This window comes from Epinephelus fuscoguttatus, linkage group LG13, assembly GCF_011397635.1.
Source record: "Epinephelus fuscoguttatus linkage group LG13, E.fuscoguttatus.final_Chr_v1".
Taxonomy (NCBI): Eukaryota; Metazoa; Chordata; class Actinopteri; order Perciformes; family Serranidae; genus Epinephelus; species Epinephelus fuscoguttatus.
The window spans coordinates 43,256,346-43,269,954 of record NC_064764.1 but is presented as its reverse complement, the minus strand read 5'-3'; the positions used below and the strand labels follow the sequence as shown (position 1 = coordinate 43,269,954).

Genomic DNA, 13,609 nt, shown 5'->3' with positions numbered 1-13,609 from the left:
CAGGTACACTGCTACACCACAGGTACACTGCTACACCACAGGTACACAACTACACCACAGGTACACTGCTACACCACAGGTACACAACTACACCACAGGTACACAACTACACCACAGGTACACTGCTACACTACAGGTACACTGCTACACCACAGGTACACAACTACACCACAGGTACACTGCTACACTACAGGTACACAACTACACCACAGGTACACAGCTACACCACAGGTACACAACTACACCACAGGTACACTGCTACACTACAGGTACACAACTACACCACAGGTACACAACTACACCACAGGTACACTGCTACACTACAGGTACACAACTACACCACAGGTACACAGCTACACCACAGGTACACTGCTACACCACAGGTACACTGCTACACCACAGGTACATAACTACACCACAGGTACACAACTACACCACAGGTACACTGCTACACTACAGGTACACAACTACACCACAGGTACACAGCTACACTACAGGTACACAACTACACCACAGGTACACTGCTACACCACAGGTACACAACTACACCACAGGTACACTGCTACACTACAGGTACACAACTACACCACAGGTACACAGCTACACCACAGGTACACTGCTACACTACAGGTACATAACTACACCACAGGTACACTGCTACACTACAGGTACACAACTACACCACAGGTACACTGCTACACTACAGGTACACAACTACACCACAGGTACACAGCTACACCACAGGTACACTGCTACACTACAGGTACATAACTACACCACAGGTACACTGCTACACTACAGGTACACAACTACACCACAGGTACATAACTACACCACAGGTACACTGCTACACCACAGGTACACAACTACACCACAGGTACACAACTACACTACAGGTACACTGCTACACCACAGGTACATAACTACACCACAGGTACACTGCTACACCACAGGTATACTGCTACACCACAGGTACATAACTACACCACAGGTACACTGCTACACTACAGGTACACAACTACACCACAGGTACACAGCTACACCACAGGTACACTGCTACACTACAGGTACACAACTACACCACAGGTACACAACTACACCACAGGTACACTGCTACACCACAGGTACACTGCTACACCACAGGTACACAACTACACTACAGGTACACAACTACACCACAGGTACACTGCTACACCACAGGTACACAACTACACCACAGGTACACTGCTACACCACAGGTACACAACTACACTACAGGTACACAACTACACCACAGGTACACAGCTACACCACAGGTACACAACTACACTACAGGTACACAACTACACCACAGGTACACAGCTACACCACAGGTACACAGCTACACCACAGGTACACAACTACACCACAGGTACACAACTACACCACAGGTACACTGCTACACTACAGGTACACAACTACACTACAGGTACACAACTACACCACAGGTACACAGCTACACCACAGGTACACTGCTACACTACAGGTACACAACTACACTACAGGTACACAACTACACTACAGGTACACTGCTACACCACAGGTACATAACTACACCACAGGTACACTGCTACACCACAGGTACACTGCTACACCACAGGTACATAACTACACCACAGGTACACTGCTACACTACAGGTACACAACTACACTACAGGTACACAACTACACCACAGGTACACAGCTACACCACAGGTACACAACTACACCACAGGTACACAACTACACCACAGGTACACTGCTACACCACAGGTACACTGCTACACCACAGGTACATAACTACACCACAGGTACACTGCTACACTACAGGTACACAACTACACTACAGGTACACAACTACACCACAGGTACACTGCTACACCACAGGTACACAACTACACCACAGGTACACTGCTACACCACAGGTACACAACTACACCACAGGTACACAACTACACCACAGATACACTGCTACACCACAGATACACTGCTACACCACAGGTACACAACTACACTACAGGTACACAACTACACCACAGGTACACTGCTACACCACAGGTACACAACTACACCACAGGTACACTGCTACACCACAGGTACACAACTACACCACAGGTACACAACTACACCACAGGTACACAACTACACCACAGATACACTGCTACACCACAGATACACTGCTACACCACAGATACACAACTACACCACAGGTACACAACTACACCACAGGTACACTGCTACACCACAGGTACACAACTACACCACAGGTACACTGCTACACTACAGGTACACAACTACACCACAGGTACACAACTACACCACAGGTACACTGCTACACCACAGATACACTGCTACACCACAGGTACACAGCTACACCACAGGTACACAACTACACTACAGATACACTGCTACACCACAGGTACACAACTACACCACAGATACACAACTACACCACAGGTACATAACTACACCACAGGTACACAACTACACCACAGATACATAACTACACCACAGGTACACAACTACACCACAGGTACACAACTACACCACAGGTACATAACTACACCACAGATACATAACTACACCACAGGTACACAACTACACCACAGGTACACTGCTACACCACAGGTACACAACTACACCACAGGTACACAACTACACCACAGGTACACAACTACACTACAGATACATAACTACACCACAGGTACACAACTACACCACAGGTACATAACTACACCACAGATACATAACTACACCACAGGTACATAACTACACCACAGGTACACAACTACACCACAGGTACACAACTACACCACAGGTACATAACTACACCACAGATACATAACTACACCACAGGTACATAACTACACCACAGGTACACAACTACACCACAGGTACATAACTACACCACAGATACATAACTACACCACAGGTACATAACTACACCACAGGTACATAACTACACCACAGATACATAACTACACCACAGGTACACTACACTAAGTTAAAACTAATCTTTGTTTTAGTAAATCAAAGTTCAACTCAGTGCAGTTCAATAGAACTTTATTAATGTTAAATGAAATTCTTGTGCCAGGGAACGCTTCAAATGAAAAAGTAACGACAACTAACATTCTTAAACCAGTGAGAACCAGTGGGTTCCCCAGGTCAGGGTCACACACTGGGCCCAGGTTTTAAAACAATAGGGTTTATTAAATATCAGTATGTTAACATTCAAAATGTAAAAGATATAAAGTGTTTAAGGAACAAAAGCACAAAGCAGAGCCTGACAGAGGAACAGCAGCTGAACTGAAATGGTGGAAATACTGATTTAAAAAGGTAAAAACACTGAATAAGACGTTTCACATTAAAATATCTGTTTTCTTCTGACACTGTTCGTCGCTGAGGGGCTTCTGACTGCAGCCACCACCGGCCCATAGAGTCAGTGTTTGGTTTGTCCGCTCTGGGCTACTGTACCATTAGATTATATAATAATGTCTGTCCATATGTCCCTCTATATCCTTTAAAGTTAAACTATGATTAATGAGATTTAAAAATGAACGTCGTTGGTGCAGCTGCTCTGAAACACCATCTTACAGGCTCCAACTTTATGGGCCTCAACTGTGGTTAAAACTTCGTGACGAGAAACACACATGTCTATTAAAGTCTGCAGCACTTTGTGTCATGTCACCATTTTCTCACTTCCTGTACAGTTGTTTCACACACGCTCTCAGAACCAACATAAGAAGTAGCATCAGGCATGTATGGCGCCAACACACAACTAAACCAAATGTTTTATACCGAGTCACCGTTGCATTTCCACTGGGGACTCTGTCATGTGTGTTTCCTGCTGGGTTGTGCAAAGATAAGGGATTTTTTTTTTTAAGATATTTTTTGGGGCATTTTTAGCCTTTATTGGACAGGACAGACAAGCGTGAAAGGGGGAGAGAGAGAGCGAGCGACATGCAGCAAAGGGCCACAGGCTGGAGTCGAACCCAGGCCGCTGCAGCAACAGCCTTGTACATGGGGCGCCTGCTCTACCACTAAGCCACCCCAAGATAAGGGATTTTAAGCCAAAACATGAAGTGATGTTTGTGCCTAAACCTGACCACATGTTAGCCACAATGCTGTTGAAACATAACTTTAAAGTTTCATCACATTGACTGCATAATAACGTGCACATGTAGGGATCCATGGATAGCAGAGACGTTAAATATGAAGCATTAGTTTAGCAGTTTTTTTTTGTTCTGCTGTCATGATGTCAGAGTTTGACCCAGTCGTGTATGAAGTGATTATTCGACACATTTCTGACCACGTGCTGGCTGCAGCTGTAGTCGTTATGACCGCTTCCCACCACTGAGATACAGCTTTCTCCATGGCGGCCTGTTTGCTGTTTCCTTTGTCTCACTTCCTGTCTGAGTTTGAATCTGTACAACACAGTGACAGTGGGTTTATGATGAGGGACACTTGATATCATTAATATATAGACACAGATTCTTCTTTCTGCTCCTTCTTTTTCTTCCCTGTGAGGAAACCAGCTGGGCCTCGTCTCATAAAACAGAATAGTAGGAACTTCCTGGTGTGTGTGTGTGTGTGTGTGTGTGTGTGTGTGTGTGTGTGTGTTTTCCCAGTGTTTCCATAGCAGGAGGGATGAAGGGTCAGGTCCTGTTGTCACCTCGTTCAACATTAACTCATGAAACCAGCTTCTCTGTGGCTTGGTGCCACACAGGCTGAGGAAACGACACGCAGCACAGTTGTCTGATTTATTTAGTAGCTCTGATCTGACGTCTTTATTTAAAATGTTTCTAACTGTGGATATTAGAGCAGAAACTGAAACTGGTCTCACAGCTGTGAAAACACAGCAGCAATGATGATGATGATGGTGATGATGATGATGATGATGATGATGACATAATGTGAGCAGGATTTCTAAGAAGGGCTGGGCAGCTCAACATCTGCAGCTCATCAGTTTCTTCATACCAGTCTGTGTGTTTATCTCTAACACTCATGTCTTCTTGTTTTTAACGCTCCTGTTTTTACTTTCATTTAACACACTGACACAAAGAAAAAGACTTGTGATGCGTTTAAGAGCAAACAGACATCTCAGTCCTGCAGATCTTTTTTATTTGTTCTCCTGGAAGCCTCGTAAATGTCGACTCTTTGTCTCTCCGTCAGTGTGACCCTGACGGAGGGCGGCCATGATTCTTATTGACTCCTCTTTCTGGAAGGTTTACCAGTGGAAACCCCTTCTGGGCTTTGTGGTGACAGACGGATGGTTTAGTGTTGCTGGGCTGCCGGCGTCGCAGCTTCAGGCAGGTCGACTTTGACTCGCAGATACAGTTTACACTTGGCTGAGAGCCAGAGCTGCTGGGAGAGACTTTATCTGTTCACATCTCCACCTGCTCACAGCTCCATCAACAAAGGCCATAATCCTCCTGGAGTCAAGTTCCCCACAGAGCATATATATGATGCACATATTCAGTGTTAACTCGCCCTCAGTTTAATGATCATAAGCATCATATGCAAATGAAGGAAGGATTCATTGGCACAGATGGAAAATAATGTTTGTGTTTTTATTAGATTAGAATCACCTGAAACTAAGAAGTGCTGTCTTCCTTATCTGGTAATAAACTGTTTTTATGTACTTATGGAGCAGCCATAAGAGTCGGCCATGTTGTTTCTAGATGGAGCTGTTCCACCCGTCCAGGAAGTGCGCTGGACTTTAAAGCCAGTATCCGTCGTGGCCAAACAGGGGAATTTCAGCTCTTGACTCAGTCACGTGATGTCATCGGGCCCAAAAAGACTTTATTCTGTTAATCAGGGAATACATGTTTTTGAGCAACACAACATCTGCAAAATGATTCCTCTCCCTATCACGATTTAATCTATTTGGTCTGAGAACATTTGTGAAGTCTAGAAGAGCCAAAAGATTAAATCATTTCATCCCATTCAAGTTAGTGGGGCACTAAACAGGAAGTAGTCTGCTCAGCTGACAGAAGTCTCTAGTGCTCCTGCTCTGTGGTCCCAATGAACATCCAGATAACTTCATACTGCAGTCGTGGAGCTTTTTTGGCTTCATGCGCCGCTGAGAAACTTTAATAGGAATGAACAGAGTTCCACCTTCAGCGCTGTACCCGGTGTCTTCATACGTTCATGGGCTGTTTGCATTCTGCCTTTTCATGCCAGTCGCCACAGTTCAGATTCTCACAAGGGAGAAGTTTCAGTTGGTTACAATCTGCAGCCTCACTGACAGATTCAGTTCATTTTGCTGTCAATAGCACTTCAACCATTAGCCACGAATTTAGTCGTTAATACGTTAAACAAAAGTAAAAAATAAAGAATAAAGCATATAAAGAGGCCTTTGATTTTATTCCGGTGTTGTGTTGAGTCATTTCAGAGCTCTGTCCATTCACAGGTGGAGACATTTTAATGTTTGTCTCTTATCTTTTTATCTTTTGGCTTCGCTGACCAGCAGCCAGCTGCGTTAACATACAAAAATATAGCTCAGTGCCTGCTGCCCACTCTCCACCCTGTAGTCTCCACTGGTCAGCCAGCATTAGCCGCTCTGTGCTGAGCATCACCCGGGTCAGGGTCAGGGTCAGGGGTCAGGGTCAGGTGGGAGCGCTCGCTTGGCGATTAACACTGGTAAAGCTGTCCCAGTGGCAGGACACTGTCACTGTAGAAACATGCTGGCCACCGTCTGGTCTCCCCTCAGGTGGCCTCGCTGAGGACGCAGCTACACCCTTTTTTATTGTGTTTTACAGGATTAAACAACATCTGTATCACAGTCAAATACAGACACTTTTTACAGTGTGCTGTCAGGGAACAAATACGTGTGTGTTTATATGAAAGTGGGTACCAGCCCCACAAGATCCAAAACAACAGCACACGTACATGACGAGGACGTTCAATGGTACATTAAGGTTCTGCATGTACCCACACAAACAAGAGGAGGAAATGAAATAAGATAAATAACCGCGTAGCCACACCTTCCCTCTGCAGTCAGACCTTTAAACCCTGAGTCCCACAGGATCATAAAACCTTCAGTGAATCTCACTGTGATGAGACTCTTTCAGCTCTTTTTGTTCTGTGTCAGTTTCACTGGAGGTTTTATCGTCTGAGTTAAATCAGAACATGCAGCAGAACTGATACTGATCCCTCTTCCTCTTCTCTCCATGCATCACAGGCTCTTTGTGCACCAGGTCTGAGAAGGTAGAGCTGACACTCAGATACAGATCTCACTGCCCTCATCCTCCTCACTCAGCACCCTGACGTGCAGGGTCAGACTCTGTAAAGGCAGGTTGGGTTTATCTGACAGTGTGTCCCTCTGACGTGTGAGTTATTCGGTGCTGACTGCAGGGACTTGTAAAATAAGGACTTCCTTTGTGCCTCCCCAAATGTAGCCAATAGCAGGCCTCCAGAGGAGATGTGTCGTGGCTACATCAGAGCTTCATGTACACCTTAGCATGTTTTAAATTACCCATAATTCATCTGCTCTGATGTTTTCATGCTTCAGTGTTCTGACTGTGTGGATACAGCTATGTGGTGAAATCCTGACTCATTTAAAGTGTAAAGTTTGTTTCTTCCTCCCTGTGGAGCCTGACAGTATCTGTGGCTCTATGTTTGTGTTTCTGACAAAAGCAGGAAAGTTCCCATGATGCAGTTCTGTTTACACGACCAACATCCAGCACATTTTATGATCTGTTAAACCAACACAGATGTCCTCTTCTAGATTTAATGTAATGCCTGACTTACATGAACATGTACAATTCCCACTGATACTGATGATGGCACTGACATTATGATGGTGAAAACTGTCAGTAAGATTTGATCAAGAAACTGTGTAACCGTCTTCAGTGTGTGCAGATCATCAGAGGAAAATAAGGTGGATAAAAAAACATGAAAACAAAGTGATGGAGAAGTATGAAGAACAACAGTCTGGGTCAGCGCCTGCAGGAGCTCTGTGTCTGAGACATGTCTGCATGAACGTAACCTCAGTGTGACTCTGGTCTCTGCAGGTCTGCTGGTCGGGGCGCTGGACACCGTGCTGGACTCCAATGCCAGGGTCACACCATTCCGCATCCTCCTCCAGGTTCCCGGCTCCCAGATCAGCTGGGTCATCGCCAGCGGTGAGATGAACCACAGAGTCTCCTCCCTCCTGCTGTCTGTCTTCACTCTCAGCTCTTCATCAGTTATACTCTTCATCTCTGATACTCTGCAGAGTGTGTGCAGTCTGAGTTTGCCTGAGAAGATTTCTGTGACGTGTTCCAGCTGTTAAACTCCCTCCTGTGTTTCATCTTTTTGTCCCTCAGGAGCTGCCATAGAGGAGGTGAACAAGCACTGGGACTGGCTGGTCCACAACCTGCTCCACTCTCTGACCGTGTTTGAGAACAAGGAGGATGTCGCCAGCTTTGTCACAGGAAAAGTCAAGGTGTGACACCTGCTGGTGCATGAGTCCTGTCAGAGGATGTTGATGATGATGATGATGATGATGATGATGATGATTGTAGAGTCTGAGCTGTGTTGACAGAACTCTCTCTGTGGAGTTAACGGGGATTTAAAGGATCAAAGTAAAACATCTGCCTCATTGTAGATTACATGATGATGATGATGATGATGATGATATCCATGTAAAGAGCTCTGCAGTAACAAGCGTATGTTCCCTCCCCTGCAGGGCCTCATCGCAGAGGAGGTTCGGGGCCGCCAGGCCGCCCAGGAAGACGACCCAGAGAAGTTCAGGGAGGTGCTGCTGAAGTTCGAGCGGCACTTCGGCCTCCCGTCGTCAGAGAAACTGGTGACGTACTACTCGTGCTGCTGCTGGAAGGGTCGGGTGCCTCGGCAGGGCTTCCTCTACCTCAGCATCAACCATGTGGCCTTCTACTCCTTCCTGCTGGGGAAGGAAGGTCTGTAGTCCAACCGGAGGGCTCTGATTTTAAACCAGGACACTGAACACAATGTCAGTCAGGGCGTCGGTCTCCATATTTATTCATGCAGACTGTCAGTGTCAGTTTTTACAGAGTGATAGTCATGATAGAGGAGTGCTCGACTGAAAATCTGAAAGTTTTTTGAATAACAAACGTTCTTCATGTCTGTTTTAAAGACAGCTCTGCTCCTCTGTGAGGACGGCAGCTGTTACACTAGATTTTAATAATGACCCAGAAAAGCAATAAATAACAATAGAGGCTCCTCAGTCTCCTCTCACACCGATCAGACAGAGAACTTTCTGCAGCTTGCTGCGTCTTCTTCTTTTAACTCGTCCAGGGCGACCACTGCCTCACCTGTCGTCAGATTCACCACTGTTTTGCTGTGAAGTACAGGTGCAGATCTCTGCCTTAAACTCTGAGCAGACAGGTGGAGGACACCTGGGGACTGGACACAGGGAGACAGATGTCTGTGTGGGTATGAGGCCCTCTCACGTGAAGTACCACCAGCAGGTCCAGGAGCTCCACCTGGATAATGGTTGTTTCAAGGATTATTTCAGGACGATTCAGGGACAGTTTGATGAGCCGCTGCAGATCATCAGGTTACAGGTGGTCAAATGTTAGAAAGCAGTCGAGGCTGAGTTTGTTCAGCTGCATCCTGCAACTTGGCCAGGGTGACATTGAACGTGAGCTAACGTTAGCTTAACACAAACCATGTACACTACCAAAGCCCGCCGCTCAACTCATCTGATTGGACAATGACGTCAGGCTCTTCTTTTATGTCTGAGGTTGAAGGTGTTCAGTGCGCTCCTGCAGAAACACAAGGCGTTCAGAAACACAAAGCGTTCAGTAACACAAGGCGTTCAGTAACACAAGGCGTTCAGATACACAAGGCGTTCAGATACACAAGGCGTTCAGATACACAAAGCGTTCAGATACACAAGGCGTTCAGTAACACAAAGCGTTCAGATACACAAGGCGTTCAGTAACACAAGGCGTTCAGATACACAAGGCGTTCAGAAACACAAAGCGTTCAGATACACAAGGCGTTCAGTAACACAAAGCGTTCAGATACACAAGGCGTTCAGATACACAAAGCGTTCAGATACACAAGGCGTTCAGTAACACAAGGTGTTCAGTAACACAAAGCGTTCAGATACACAAGGCGTTCAGTAACACAAGGCGTTCAGATACACAAGGCGTTCAGAAACACAAAGCGTTCAGATACACAAGGCGTTCAGATACACAAGGCGTTCAGATACACAAGGCGTTCAGATGCACAAAGCGTTCAGAAACACAAAGCGTTCAGATGCACAAGGCGTTCAGATACACAAGGCGTTCAGATGCACAAGGCGTTCAGAAACACAAGGCGTTCAGATACACAAGGCGTTCAGAAACACAAAGCGTTCAGATGCACAAGGCGTTCAGATACACAAGGCGTTCAGAAACACAAGGCGTTCAGAAACACAAAGCGTTCAGATACACAAGGCGTTCAGATACACAAGGCGTTCAGAAACACAAGGCGTTCAGATACACAAGGCGTTCAGAAACACAAAGCGTTCAGATACACAAGGCGTTCAGAAACACAAAGCGTTCAGTAACACAAAGCGTTCAGAAACACAAGGCGTTCAGAAACACAAAGCGTTCAGTAACACAAAGTGTTCAGATACACAAGGCGTTCAGATACACAAGGCGTTCAGAAACACAAAGCGTTCAGTAACACAAAGCGTTCAGAAACACAAAGCGTTCAGAAACACAAAGCGTTCAGTAACACAAAGTGTTCAGATACACAAGGCGTTCAGAAACACAAAGCGTTCAGTAACACAAAGTGTTCAGAAACACAAGGCAGCGAGCAAAATCTTTCCTCTCACTGAAAACAAGAGCTCAGTGTGCTCGGGGTCTGATCCACCTCTTTACTCCTCTAAACAATCCTCACTTCACCTGAGAAACTTTGAGTGTTTAATAATTGACATGAGCTGGAGTTTAAGAGAACACGTTGATTCAAAAGTTATTTGTTAGTTAAAAGTTATTTTGTAGACAAACAATGACATCATACCCTCTAACTACTGATTTTTAACCGACTCTGTGTCACTGAGGTGTGTGAACGGTGTCAGACACTGTTTCTCTTTAATCCGTCCTTGTTTCTCATGCAGCAGCTCAGTATGCACAAGTAACTTCTTCATAACTGGTTAAAAAATCTTTGTCAGATATGTTACCCACTCACGTCCCTTCACTCTGTCGGCTCCTTTACTTCAGGAAACTCTGACAGCATATGATGTTGTTCCCAGATATACTGTGTGTACCTTTAATGTATGAAATACAGTTCATTGAGGGAAATCTTCTGGATCGTTTCACATCTTACAAGCAGAGGTCAGGTCGTAGTTATTGCTGTGTCACTTCTTACAGCAGCATCTTTAATTCACAGTTTGACAATTTCAGGAGAGTTCAGTTTGTTTGACCAACATAACTAAAGACCATGAAGTGTTTCACAGGTGTAGCAGTCTCAGTGACCTGCAGTCAGTCTGAAGAAACTCAGCTGTCCTCCTCTTCTTCTTCCTCAGTCAAGTTTGTGATTCCCTGGGCGGAGGTGACACGATTGGAGCGGGTCTCCACTGGACTGATGACGGAGGCGGTCCGGATCACCACACGGCAGCGGCAGAGGGAATTCTCCATGTTCCTGAACCTGGACGAGGCGTTCGGGGTCATAGGTCAGCTGGCTGACATCGCCCTCAGGCGGCTGCTGGACAGCGAAGGCCTGGAGCTGGACCGAGTCCTGCAGCAGCCCACACGCATCACCAAGAGGTCAGTGCTGCTTCTTGTTACCGATATGTTTCACCCTCCCACAGCCCCCCCACACGTCCCTGTGTGTGTAACAAGCAGAGGTTTGAACCCGTCTATGTAGGAGCATCTTACCATCTGAACGATGAGCCCTTTGAACCCTCTGACAGACTGTGAGGTCTGATCAGTGCAGCTACACTGTGTCACGTGGATCTGATAAACATCCAGTGTGATGTCTGCAGACTGTACAATGACAGCGTCGCTGAATCACAGGCTACGATGCAACAGCTTCACGAGTGACAGCATGCTGCAGGGTTATTACTTCTACAGCTGTGAAGCACAGCATAGCAACAACCACCTTTGAATCTCTCTGACTGTGTGACGTAGGACCACCGTTTTAGAGTCACCACCAAAGATATCAACAGGTTTCTTTACCGCTGGTTGTCACTCAGCTGGGACAGGCCAACATCACGCAGTGTGTGTACACAGCAGGAACATACGACAGCATTCTTTAGACCAGGTTTATTTTTAATGTCAAAGTGGATTTCGGTTGCCTCAAAATAAATACCAACACACCAACAATGTGCCTGATCACACCTTGTTAGGACCTACACACCCATGGGTGCACAGATGGGTGCAAGTATATTTGCTACATACACAACGTGGGTGCTGGCTGTGAAAATAGCTGCGTCTGTGTGATGACAGTTGGTGCTGCACTGTGCGTCGCTCTGCAGCGGGTGTCAGATCAAGCCCAGTGAGAAAGAGAAGTTCACAGCCTGGCTCTTTTCTCACCTCAGCACAGCTGGCTGATCTCTGTGTGAAGTGAGCGTTAATGTTCAGTCGTTGGTTTCTGAAAGTTACAGAAATAGACAAACGTTCCTTGACAAACGTCATGCAGCACTGCTCCTCACAGCACTGTGAGACTTATTTCTGTCTCTGTACAAACCTCAAAACCAGAACAGGAAGTAAAGTGCCCGAGCTACAGAGAAAATGTAGGAGTGGGTGGTGACCACATCACAGACAGGTTTGTTTTTTTTTTTTTTTTTTTTTAGTAATGTATTTACATCAGGAGGCAGAAAGTGAAATGAGGAAGAAGAAATGGAACATGTGAGGGACACAAACCTCGGACAGTCCAGGACGAGAGGAGAAGACAGAAAGCAGGAAGTGGGTGCGCAGCTGAAACGAGTTGCTGAATGTGAAATCAAAAGAAAAATAAAGACTTCACAGCTCATTTAATCCTGAGCTCAGATTCTCCTCCCTGACTGTCGCAGTTCACCTCATTCAGGTCCTGGTGATTTATAGTTTATTTATTTATTGAGTCTGTAGGATGATGAATGAATAACAACATTTTATTACAAAACTATTCAACTAAGAGGATGAAACAAGTCAATCACCAGAAGAAATGTTGACACTGTATGTTTCTCTTCATCTGTTGTTTTTTTACTGAACTTCAATTTTCAGCAACACTGTGTTTAAAGGGACAGTGCACCCAAAAATGAAAATTCAGCCATTATCTACTCACCCATATGCCGAGGGAGGCTCAGGTGAAGTTTTAGAGTCCTCACATCACTTGCAGAGATCCAAGGGGAGAGGAGGTAGCAACACAACTCCACCTAATGGAGGCTGACGGCGCCCCAGATTCAAACGTCCAAAAACACATCATTGAAACCACAAAATATCTCCATACTGCTCGTCCGTAGTGATCCAAGTGTCCTGAAGCCCCGACATAAAAAGCTGTTTGGAAAAACCTCATTTGAACTCTGTTTTTAGCCTCACTGTAGCCTGTAGCTCTGACTGCCTCTCTGGGCACCGCCAGTGAAAGCACGTGAACACATATGAACGCGGTGTCCATGTCTCACAGTCTCGCGCAAGCGCGCACACGTGAGCATGGTGCCCAGAGAGGCAAAAGATCTTCA

At 45.8% G+C, this 13,609-nt stretch overlaps 1 protein-coding gene across 2 annotated transcripts in view; it reads left to right on the top strand.

Annotated features, from left to right (window-relative positions):
• Nucleotides 1-13,609, top strand: part of LOC125899392 (TBC1 domain family member 8) — a 46,217-nt gene that overhangs the window by 397 nt on the left and 32,211 nt on the right. For both annotated transcript variants that reach the window (XM_049593667.1, XM_049593666.1), the window contains exons 2-5: nucleotides 8,013-8,123; nucleotides 8,307-8,425; nucleotides 8,669-8,897; nucleotides 11,477-11,717. In XM_049593667.1, coding sequence (XP_049449624.1) covers nucleotides 8,013-8,123; nucleotides 8,307-8,425; nucleotides 8,669-8,897; nucleotides 11,477-11,717 — 700 coding nt within the window. The remainder of the gene's footprint in view (nucleotides 1-8,012; nucleotides 8,124-8,306; nucleotides 8,426-8,668; nucleotides 8,898-11,476; nucleotides 11,718-13,609) is intronic.